Raw genomic sequence first — 13,476 nt, 5'->3', positions numbered from 1 at the left:
AAAAAATTAATTAATGATCGAGAAAAAAGATCACCATTTGAATGTGGGTTTGATCCAAAAAGATCAGCACGAATACCATTCTCAATACGATTCTTCCTAATCGCAGTAATCTTTTTAATTTTTGATGTAGAAATTGCACTAATTCTACCAATTGTAATTATTTTTAAAACTTCAGACATTATAATCTGAACAGTATCAACAATATTTTTTATTCTAGTTCTATTAGGAGGACTATACCATGAATGAAACCAAGGAGCATTACAATGAGCAGAATAAAGGGTTGTAGTTAAATATAACATTTGGGTTGCATTCAAAAAGTATTGATATTATCAATCAACCTTAAATAGAATAAGAAGCGAAATATTGCAGTCAGTTTCGACCTGGAAGATTGGTATGTACTACCCTTATTCTTATTAATTGAAGCCAAAAAGAGGCGTATTACTGTTAATAATATAATTGAACTATAATAGTTCCAATTAAGGAAATGTAAAGCCAATATGAAAGCTGCTAACTTTTTATATTAGCGGTTAAACTCCGTTAACATTTCTAAAATTTATATAGTTTAAATAAAACATTACATTTTCACTGTAAAAATAATATATCTATATTTATAAATACTTAAAAGTAAAAATACTTCCTTAACATCTTCAGTGTCACGCTCTAATTATAAGCTATTTAAGTAAACGAAAAACAATATTACCAAAATAAATATTCAAAAAATAAAAGTTAAAAGATAAATCTTGAAATTAGAATCATATCAACCTTGAATATAACCAATTAAATAAATAAATAATCTATATAAACCTTGACCACCAAGTAATTCACCTCAACCATAATCAAATGACTTAGATGAATAATAACCTATTTTTAAAGGAATATATCTAATAAACTTAGTTGAAAGAAAAGGTATAAATCATATAGAACCAGCAAATCTAACAAAAGAAAGTATACTTAAAGAAAATAAATTATGAGAAAAATCAAAATTAGAAATAAGATAACCTAAATAAGCACCTAAAATAACAACTGTAATAGTTAAAAACTTTAAATAATAAGGTAAAGCAATCACATGAGGAATAGGAAAAATTAATCAAGATAAAAGACTACCACCAAAAACAGCAACAAACAATAGACCAATTATTCCAAATGAAATATAATAACCCTTATCATCAAAAGAAAATCTAGAATAAAAATTATTATCACCAGATATTGAATAATAAAACAAACGAAAAGAATAAGAAGCAGTTAAACCAGTAGAAAAAAATAAAGAAAAAAAATTAAACAATTAATTCATCTTAAACAAACCATCTCAAGAATTAAATCCTTTGAATAAAATCCCGCTAAAAAAGGTATTCCACACAAAGATAAACTAGAAACATTAAAACAAACTGAAGTTAAAGGTATGAAATTAACAATTGATCCTATAAAACGAATATCCTGAGAATCCTTCAAATTATGAATTATTGAACCTGCACATATAAATAATAATGCCTTAAATAAAGCATGAGCCAATAAATGAAAAAATGCAAGCTTTGGATAACCTATAGCCAAAATTCTTATTATTAAACCAAGTTGTCTTAAAGTAGAAAGAGCAATAATCTTCTTTAAATCAAACTCAAAATTAGCGCCCAATCCAGCCATAAATATAGTTATACAACCAATTAAAAGTAAAAATCAACCACAATTATAAGTATCCAATATTGGTCTAAAACGAATTAATAAATAAACACCAGCAGTAACAAGAGTAGAAGAATGAACTAAAGCAGAAACAGGAGTAGGAGCTGCTATAGCAGCAGGAAGTCATGAAGAGAAAGGAATCTGAGCTCTCTTAGTTATAGCTGCTAAAACAATTAATATAGTAATGAGCTTTATTTCAAAAGAATTAGAAATAAAATCATAATAATAAATATAATTTCAACCACCAAAATTTAACATTCATGCAATAGAAATTAAAATAGCAACATCACCAAGATATATAATCCTCTCTATAATAATAAATAACCAAAGAAGAAATATATATAACAAAAGATATAAAAATAAGAGATATTCAATCCAAAATTAAAGTTATAACAACTATAGAACCATTTAAATTGAAAAGCTCTCACTCAACAAAAACTCTATAATCAATTATTAAATAATAAATACCTAAAATAAAAATTATAGTTCTCGAAATAAACAAAGAAAAAAAACTCAAAGAACAAATAGAAAATAAATTCACGGCCTAAGATGAAAAACTTCATATCATTGATTCCACAAAACAATATTTTTAATTAAAATACTTAAGCAAACTAAACAAAGAAATATTCACCCTTTAAACAGAGAATATTTAAAGGCAATCAATGTAAAAGTAAAAGATGATATTCACGAAAATAACCAAGAGAACAAGTATAAACACCAGAATAATAATTCCCATGCTGAGAATAAGAATATATATACAAAGTATAAACAGCTCTAAAAAAAGATAAAAAAATCAAAGCAAAGAATCTAAAAGAAGATCAAGATATAATTCTATTTAATAATCTAATTTCACCTACCAAATTTAAAGAAGGAGGAGCAGCCATATTTGATGATCTTAAAAGAAATCATCATAAAGCCATTCTTGGCATCAAATTAATTATACCCTTGCTAATTAATAATCTTCGTCTACCTAATCGTTCATAAATATTATTAGATAAACAAAATAAACCAGAAGAACATAAACCATGACCAACCATTAGAGAAAGAGAACCTACACAACCTCATCAATTCATAGTCATCAATCCACCAATAACCATTCTTATATGAGCAACAGAAGAATATGCAATTAAAGACTTTAAATCAACCTGACGAAAACAAATAAATCTTACAATAACACCCCCAGATAAACCTAAAGACAATCAAAAATAATTAAACTTTAAACCCAAATAAGAAATAACCTTTATAACACGAAAAATACCATAACCACCTAACTTTAATAAAACACCAGCAAGAATTATTCTACCTGAAATAGGGGCCTCTACATGAGCCTTAGGAAGTCATAAATGAACCAAAAACATAGGTATCTTAACTAAAAAAGCCAAAATTATAAATACATAAAACATAAAATAATAAGAACCAAAATCAACCAATAAAGGAAAATATAAAGTATTAGAAAAATCATAAACCTTAAATAAAACTAATAATAAAGGTAATCTAGCAACCAAAGTATAAAAAATTAAATAAACACCAGCCTGCAAACGCTCAGGTTGATAACCCCAACCCAAAATTAAAAGTAAAGTAGGAACTAATCTAGCCTCAAAAAAAATATAAAAAGAAAGAAGACTTAATCTAGCAAATGAACAATAAAGCATAATTATTAAAATCAAAACCATAAAAACAAAAAAATTAGAATGATATGAACTTAAATAAACTGAACCTCTAGCAGTGATTATTAAAGAACAAATCCAAAAACTAAGTAAAATTAAACTAAAAGAAAAATAATCAATACCAAAATAATATCTAATTATATTCAAATCAGCATATGAATAAACACAAATTATAAAAACAAAACCCGACAGAAACATTAAAGAATGAACCAACCATCAACAATTATTTAATAAACAAAGAGGGATCAAAAAATAGTTATAAATAAATACTTGAAAATAAAGATAAACCAAAAGAATTAAAAAAATCATTACCATGAGAACGAATTATTGAAACTAAAATAGAAAGACCTAAAGCACCCTCACAAACAGAAAAAACTAAAAAAATAACAGGAAAAAAATAATCATAATCAAACTCAATAAGAAAAACAATAACTAACATAAATAAAGAAAGAACAATATATTCTAATCTCAAAAGAACCATTAATAAATGTTTACGTTTAGAAGAAAAAACATAAACACCAGCAAAATAAATCAATAAAGAAGTAAAAATAGAGAATATAAACATTAGTTTTAATAGTTTAAAAAAAACGCCGGTCTTGTAAACCGGAAATAAGTCCAGCCCCCACTTTTAAAACTTCAGAGGTGGAAAAGCTTCCATCATCGGTCCCCAAAACCGGTATTTTAAATAAACTAACCCCTGAAATGATCAAAATAATAATTATATTATTATCAAATGTAATAAATATTAATTTTATTAAATTAAGACACCCAATATCAATAATGCTTTTTATTATCCTTCAAACCTTCCTAGTTGGATTAATAACAGGAGCAATAATAGAAAGATATTGATTATCATATATTTTATTTTTAACATTTCTTGGTGGTATACTAGTATTATTTATTTACATTACAAGAATTGCATCAAACGAAATATTTCAGCCTAAATCAATCACTATAATAATTACATTAATAATGTGAGTATTTATCATATTAATATTAATTATTCTAGATATATCTATATTTATAGACTTTTTCAAAAACACCGAAACTATAAATATTGATAATTCAATCAATTATCAAGAAATAACAATATCTTTAGAAAAATTATATAATAGACCAACATTCATTATTACAATAATAATAATAATTCATTTATTTGTAGCACTACTAGCAGTTGTTAAAATCACCAATATTAATCAGGGACCTATTCGTAAAATAAGATAATTACTAATGAATAAACCCTTACGATTAAGACATCCTTTAATTAAAATTATTAATAACTCTTTAATTGACTTACCTGCCCCAACAAATATTTCATTTTGATGAAATTTTGGATCCCTATTAGGGTTATGTTTGGTAATTCAAATCGTAACTGGACTATTTTTAGCTATACATTATACATCAAATATTGAAATAGCATTCAGTAGTGTAGTACACATCTGCCGAGACGTAAATAATGGTTGAATTATCCGAACCTTACACGCAAATGGAGCATCTATATTTTTTATTTGTATTTACTTACATGTAGGACGGGGAATTTACTATGGATCTTATATATATATATATATATACATACCTGAATAATTGGTACAGTGATTTTATTTTTAGTTATAGCAACTGCATTTATAGGATATGTCTTACCCTGAGGCCAAATATCTTTTTGAGGTGCAACAGTAATTACTAATTTATTATCAGCAATCCCATACTTAGGAACAGATTTAGTCCAATGAGTATGAGGAGGATTCGCTGTTGATAATGCAACATTAAATCGATTCTTCACATTCCATTTTGTATTACCATTTATTATTGCTGCTATAGCAGCAATTCATTTATTTTTTCTTCACCAAACAGGATCTAATAATCCTCTTGGACTAAATGGAGATATTGAAAAAATTCCATTCCATCCATACTTTACCTTTAAGGATTCTATTACATTTGTAATAATAACATCATTATTAATTATACTATGTTTAATTAATCCTTACATATTAGGAGATCCAGATAACTTTGTACCTGCCAACCCATTAGTAACACCAGTTCACATTCAACCAGAATGATATTTCCTATTTGCATATGCAATTCTACGATCTATCCCTAATAAGTTAGGAGGTGTTATTGCATTATTTTTATCAATTAGAATCTTAATAATTTTACCATTTTATAATAAAACACCATTCCGAGGCATTCAATTTTACCCTATTAATCAAATTTTATTCTGAATTATAGTAGTTGTTGTATGCTTACTAACGTGAATTGGTAAACGACCTGTTGAAGAACCTTATATTATAACAGGTCAAATCTTAACAATTATTTACTTCACATATTTCTTAATTAATGTCCATGTTGCAAACGCATGAGATAAATTAATTAAGGAATAAAGTTAATTAGCTTAGGAAAAGCATATGTTTTGAAAACATAAAATTAGAAGTTTAACTCTTCTATTAACTTTTCTCAAAAAAATTCACTAAACAAATGAGATAAGTAAAATCTTTAAACCAACAAAGAAAATAAAAAAATTCAAAGATAAAGGTAAAAAACTTTTTCAAGCTAAGTACATTAATTTATCATAACGGAACCGTGGTAATGTTCCACGAACCCAAATAAAACCAAAAGATATAATAGTAAGCTTAATAAAAAATATAAAAGAATAAAAATCACTGCCCAAAAAAATTAAAGCCAATAACATTCTTATGAAGACAATTCTAGTATATTCAGCTAAAAAAATTAAAGTAAAACCACCCGCACCATACTCAATATTAAATCCTGAAACTAACTCAGATTCCCCTTCAGCAAAATCAAAAGGAGTACGATTAGTTTCAGCTAAGCAAGAAGCAAAACAAGCTAAAGCTAAAGGAAAAGAAATAATAATAAATCAAAAATGAAGCTGATAGTTTATAAAATCAAACATATTAAAACTACCAATTAAAATAATTAAAGACAATAAAATTAAAGCTAAACTAACTTCATAAGAAATTGTTTGAGCAACCGAACGAAGAGAACCTAATAATGAATAATTTGAATTAGAAGATCAACCAGCAATTATAACAGTATAAACACCTAATCTAGTACAACATAAAAAAAATAAAAATCCATAAGAAAAAGAACACATATAAGTTAAATAAGGAAAAATTACTCAAATGGCTAAAGAAATCATTAAATTAAAAACAGGGGAAAAATAATAAAGTAGGTAATTAGATATAATAGGAATTGGCTGCTCCTTACAAATTAACTTAATAGCATCTCTAAATGGCTGAGGAATTCCAACAAAACCTGCCTTATTTGGACCCTTTCGAATCTGAATATAACCTAAAACCTTACGCTCTAATAAAGTTAAAAAGGCAACACTAATTAAAACACAAATAACCAATAAAAGAAAATTCAAAATAAATATAAATAAATCATAAAGTATCAATACTATTTGTAGAAAAAATCTACATAAATGAATTCTAAATTCAACACATTAATCTGTCAAAATAGTAAATAAATTAATATTAATCAATATAACAAAAAATATTTTAACCATATGGTCCTTTCGTACTAATATGGATTAACAATCTTAGGATAGAAACCGACCTGGCTCACGCCGGTCTGAACTCAGATCATGTAAGAATTTAAAGGTCAAACAGACCCAATCATTGGGCTCCTGCACCCAAAATTTTTCTTAATCCAACATCGAGGTCGCAATCTATTTTGTCGATATGAGCTCTCAAAAACAATTACGCTGTTATCCCTAAGGTAACTTAATCTTATGATCATAAATTATGGATCAAAATAACAAACATAAATAAATGATATAATAATGAAGAGTTTATCTATTCTTCATGTCACCCCAACAAAACATCATCATTAAATATAGAAAGACAAACAAAAAACTATATAAAAGTAAAATGTCAAGCTCTATAGGGTCTTCTCGTCCTAAAGAAGAATTTAAGCCTTTTGACTCAAAAGTTAAATTCAAAAATTTATTAAGAGACAGTTGATTTCTCGTCAAGCCATTCATTCCAGCCACTAATTAAGAGACTAATGATTATGCTACCTTTGCACGGTCAAAATACCGCGGCTCTTTAAAAATACGCTCAGTGAGCAGGCCAGACCTCAAAATATAAACAAGAGGACATGTTTTTGATAAACAGGCGGAAATCAATTTTGCCTAGTTCCTTATAATAAGTTCACAAGGTAAAAATTTCATACAAATAAATATACTAATTCTATCATTATTACAAAAATTTTAAAATTAAATTAATAATCTTAATAAAAAACCTAAAATATTTATAAAATCAAAATAAAAAATAATGAACTAAAACGTAATCTTAAAGATAGCTGGTTTAAAGCTTACTATTATATTTCTATAAAATAAATTATAGGTTATTAACTTCAAAGCTTATCCCTTAAAGAATAAATAAGTTAATATTTTTACTTAAAAAATTAAATAAAAACAAATAACTTTAAAAAATTAAATTTTTTCTTAAGAAACTAGATATCTGGGGAAACGATTAACATCTCATTTCTATAAATAATTTAATAATAATTATGATACATTAACTATAAATTATTTATAAATCAACCCAAATCGAGACAAGTAAAATAAATACTAAAATTTTGATAAACCCTGATACAAAAGGTACAATAAATAAAATCTACTTAAAAAAATGTAAAATAATATTTCATAAAACACTTACATTACCAATAAACTATAATTTAAAAAATCAATTCTTTAAAATATACTAAGACAAAAATACAATAAAATTATTTATATTAAATAATTAAATAAACAAAAAATAAATATAATAAAATAAATAATCAAGATATCCTGATTTGCACAGAAAAATTTTCAGTGTAAATGAAACACTTTACTAATAAGTTATATCTTGAAACTCTTCCTAGATACACTTTCCAGTACATCTACTATGTTACGACTTATCTCATCTAAATTGAAGCTACTTTAAAATAAAATAGAAGAATCAATAATGAGAGCGACGGGCGATGTGTACACATCTCAGAGCCAATATCAGTTAAATTAAATATATTAAATTACTATCAAATCCACCTTCATTAACAGTATTTCACTATCAAATCCGTTATAAACAAAAATCTATTGTAACCCACCTCCTCTTAACTATAAGCTGCACCTTGACCTGAAATATTTTATAATTATAAATCTTGAGAATTATAACTCTAAAAAGATTCTCTGATAACGGAGATATACAAACAAATAAATTAAGTAGAGTAAATCGTGTATTATCAATCATGGGGTAGGTTCCTCTGAATGGAATGAGATACCGCCAAATTCTTTGGGTTTAAAGACCTTAACTAATAGTACCCTGGTAAATATAATTAACATTTAAAATAATAGGGTATCTAATCCTAGTTTATTATTTAAATTTCACAGATTCATAAAAAGGGCCACAAATAAATTTTAACATTTCACCTTACAAATTTATATTTCAACCCTAATAATATAAAAAACTGTTTTAACCAATAATATTCACTTGTATCAATCGTATAACCGCGGCTGCTGGCACGAATTATGCCGATACTAAATCAATTGCTAAATCCAAAATCACTTGATAATTAAATCAAATTACTGCAAAAAGAACATTTAGTCTAACAAAACTTACATATAATACAAAGAAAAAGTGAATAAACAAGCAAGAATAAAACTTTTAAAAATAAAAAATAAGAAAATTTTAAATCTATTAATTCAGGAAAAAATAAAAGAATCAAATATTTAAAGAAAAAAAAAAGAAAAAAACCACAAACATTAACAAAAAAAAAAGAAACGCCCCTATGTATGACCACAACAACTTCTCTATTATATATAATTAAAGATTAATATGGAACATGTATAGCAATAAATGTATTATATTCTTTCTTATTTAATCTTTCTTTTCACTAATAAATAAAGAAAGATTAAATAATATAATAAATATATTTTATACAATTATGTAATTTAATATAATAAGTTATTAATATGAATTCTTTTTTTATATTAAGTTAACTTTCATATATATTAGTTAAATAATCTAATTATAGATAATTTACATAATTATATTATTATAATTAATATAATTATTTATATTAATTATAATATTTTATATTTAAATTAATAATTTTATTTATTATATCCAATTATAATAATATTAAGTATGAAATTACATATTATTATATATATTATATTATAATAACCTATTTTAAGCTAAAAACATAAGTAGCTATAATCCTAGGTAAATATTTGCATTAAAATAATCAATTGATAATGGTAAGATGAACTTATAATACTTTAATTTCAATTAAATGTAATATTTTAATATAAATTATTTATTATATATATATATAAAAAAATAAAATGACCAGGATAAATTAATCCTAATTAAACAAAATAATACATAAAAGAATTTCAAAAAAAAACTTTCGATTTATATATTAAATAAATGAAGTGCCTGATTAAAGGGTTACCTTGATAGGGTAAATAAAGTAAATAAAATTACCTTCATTAAAATTACATAAGATAGAATTAAACCATCTCCTTTAGTATCAAAAACTAACGTGCATCATACACCTTAATGTAAAAAGGTAAGCTAAACAAGCTAATGGGTTCATACCCCATTTATAGAGGTATCAATCCTCTCCTTTTTAATGACCAACAACTCTACAAAACTTCTCTTCCTATCAACATTAATGATAGGAACGATCCTGTCCATTTCATCAAATTCCTGATTTGGGGTTTGAATAGGACTTGAGATCAACTTACTTTCATTTATTCCGCTCCTAACAAGAAATAAAAATATAATAATAAATGAATCATCAATTAAATATTTTATTGTCCAAGCAATAGCATCGACAATATTATTATTTTCAATTTTGCTGATTCAAATAAAATATCCCATGGGATGGGAAACAGAATTTATCCCATCAATAATAATTAGATCTAGACTATTATTAAAGATTGGAGCTGCACCTTTCCATTTCTGATTTCCAGAAGTTATAGGAGCATCAAGATGAAATAATTGTTTAACATTAATAACATGACAAAAAATCGCCCCAATAATGGTCTTATCTTATTGTATTCAATGAAGAACTTTTATTTGAACAATTATTATCTTAAGAATTATTATTGGGGCAATAGGAGGTTTAAATCAAACATCCTTACGACAACTTTTAGCATATTCATCAATCAGACATCTAGGTTGAATAATTAGATCATTAACAGTCAGAGAAAACATCTGAGGACTATACTTCATTATTTACTCACTATTAAGATTAATTATAGTTTTATTATTTAAGCAAATAAATTTATTTTTCATAAATCAAATTTATTCAGCCAGAAATATAAAAACCGAAATTAAATTAATAATATTCTTATCTTTATTATCTTTAGGTGGACTACCACCATTCCTTGGATTCTTACCAAAATGAATTGTAATACAATCATTAATAGAAAACAATATAACAACTATTATAACTATTATAGTTGTATTAACTACAATTACACTCTACTACTATATACGTATTAGATTCTCAGCTCTAATTATATCATACACAGAAAATTCATGATCTATAAAGATAAAGTCCCAAAAATCAAGAATCATTCTTCCTATAACAGTAATAATTTCAACAATAGGATTGATTTCAACATCAACCTTAATTTCATTATACTAAGGACTTTAGACGTAGAATTTGACACTTATATAACACCAGAACAAGACCTAGAAAATGATGGATTCCGACTACTAGATGTAGATAACCGAACAATCCTACCAATAAATACAGAAGTACGAATATTAACAAGAGCATCAGATGTTCTACACTCATGAGCAGTTCCTGCATTAGGGGTTAAAATTGATGCAACGCCAGGTCGGTTAAATCAAGGAACATTCACAATAAATCGACCTGGATTATTCTTTGGACAATGCTCAGAAATCTGTGGAGCAAACCACAGACTTATACCATTTGTAATTGAAAGAACTTCAGTAAATTTATTTATTAAGTGATTATCTAAGATAATTTAAGGAGTTAGATAAAATAAATAACATTAGAGTGTCAATCTAAAGTAACTAAAAAAAATTAGTACACCTTGAAATTCATCAGATGACTGAAAGTAAGTAATGGTCTCTTAAACCAAATAATAGTAAATTAACGACTACTTCTGATGGGGAAATTATATCCAAATCCCTCAAATATCCCCTCTTATATGATTCTCACTATTCATTATATTTTCAGCTACATTAATCTTGTTTAATCAAATAAACTTCTTCTCATTTAAACCTAACCTTATTAAAAGAGCAGAAAAAGGAACAATTGAAATAAAAAACTTAAATTGAAAATGATAACAAATCTATTCTCAACATTTGACCCATCAACTAACATCTTTAATTTATCATTAAATTGAACTAGAACACTCCTAGGACTATTATTAATCCCATCACTATTTTGACTTACACCATCACGAATTAACATTATCTGAAATAAACTAAATTTAACCTTACATAATGAATTTAAAACACTTCTTGGACCAAAATCATTTAATGGAACAACATTCATTTTCATCTCAATTTTTATTATAATATTATTTAACAATTTCATAGGATTATTCCCTTATATTTTTACTAGAACAAGACATTTAGCATTAACATTTGCAATTGCCCTACCTATATGGCTAAGATTTATATTATTTGGATGAATTAACCATACTAATCATATATTTACACACCTTGTACCACAAGGTACACCGCCTGCATTAATATCATTTATAGTACTAATTGAAACAATTAGTAATGTTATTCGACCAGGTACATTAGCAGTACGGTTGGCAGCAAATATAATTGCAGGACACTTATTATTAACCTTATTAGGAAACACAGGACCATCTATAGCAATAAACTTAATCTCATTACTAATTATTGGACAAATACTTCTATTAATTCTAGAATCAGCAGTAGCAATAATTCAAGCCTATGTTTTCTCAATTCTAAGAACTCTATATTCTAGAGAAGTATATTAAACCTATGTTAACAACTCACTCAAACCACCCATTCCACTTAGTAGACTATAGACCTTGACCATTAACAGGAGCAATTGGAGCAGTAGTCCTAGTATCAGGACTAGCAAAATGATTCCACCTATTTAATATTAACTTATTCATAATTGGATTTAAAAATTACCCTACTAACTATAATTCAATGATGACGAGATGTAGTACGAGAAGGAACATATCAAGGATTACATACAGGATTTGTATCAATTGGATTACGATGAGGAATAATTTTATTTATTGCATCAGAGGTATTATTTTTCGTTTCTTTTTTTTTGAGCATTCTTTAGAAGAAGATTAGCACCAACAATTGAACTAGGAATACTATGACCTCCAATAGGAATTCAACCCTTTAACCCTATACAAATTCCATTACTTAATACAGCTATTCTTTTAGCATCAGGAGTAACAGTAACATGAGCACATCATAGTTTAATGGAATCTAATCATACTCAAGCACTACAAGGATTATTCTTCACAGTGTTATTAGGACTATACTTTACAATACTTCAAGCATATGAATATTGAGAAGCACCTTTTACCATTGCAGATGCAGTTTATGGATCAACATTCTTTGTTGCAACAGGATTCCATGGTTTACACGTAATTATTGGAACAATCTTTTTATCAACATGTCTACTTCGACACTCAATAAATCAATTTGCACCAAGACATCACTTTGGATTTGAAGCAGCAGCATGATACTGACACTTCGTAGACGTAGTATGATTATTCTTATATATCTCTATTTATTGATGAGGTAGATAATTGTTTTTCTAGTATAAATAGTACATTTGACTTCCAATCAGAAAGCTTGATATAAATCAAGAAAAACAATTCTAATTCTATCAACAAGAGTTTTCATTAGATTTATTATTCCAATAATTGTTATAATCCTGGCAACAACACTATCAAAAAATTAATTAATGATCGAGAAAAAAGATCACCATTTGAATGTGGGTTTGATCCAAAAAGATCAGCACGAATACCATTCTCAATACGATTCTTCCTAATCGCAGTAATCTTTTTAATTTTTGATGTAGAAATTGCACTAATTCTACCAATTGTAATTATTTTTAAAACTTCAGACATTATAATCTGAAC

The 13,476-nt window shown here is 26.1% G+C and overlaps 1 protein-coding gene and 1 pseudogene across 1 annotated transcript; one reads left to right on the top strand and one right to left on the bottom strand.

Moving 5' to 3' along the window:
* Window positions 1–13,476, top strand: part of LOC126353970 (NADH-ubiquinone oxidoreductase chain 5-like) — a 70,092-nt pseudogene that overhangs the window by 43,340 nt on the left and 13,276 nt on the right.
* On the bottom strand, window positions 687–1,902 carry LOC126353975 (NADH-ubiquinone oxidoreductase chain 5-like). Its single transcript, XM_050003281.1, has one exon. It carries the CDS (start codon window positions 1,636–1,638, stop codon window positions 1,288–1,290), a length of 351 nt encoding a protein of 116 aa, XP_049859238.1. The 5' UTR covers window positions 1,639–1,902; the 3' UTR covers window positions 687–1,287.

This window comes from Schistocerca gregaria, chromosome 3, assembly GCF_023897955.1.
Source record: "Schistocerca gregaria isolate iqSchGreg1 chromosome 3, iqSchGreg1.2, whole genome shotgun sequence".
Taxonomy (NCBI): domain Eukaryota; kingdom Metazoa; phylum Arthropoda; class Insecta; order Orthoptera; family Acrididae; genus Schistocerca; species Schistocerca gregaria.
The sequence above is the reverse complement of the archived record's forward strand: the minus strand, read 5'-3'. Positions and strand labels throughout refer to the sequence as shown.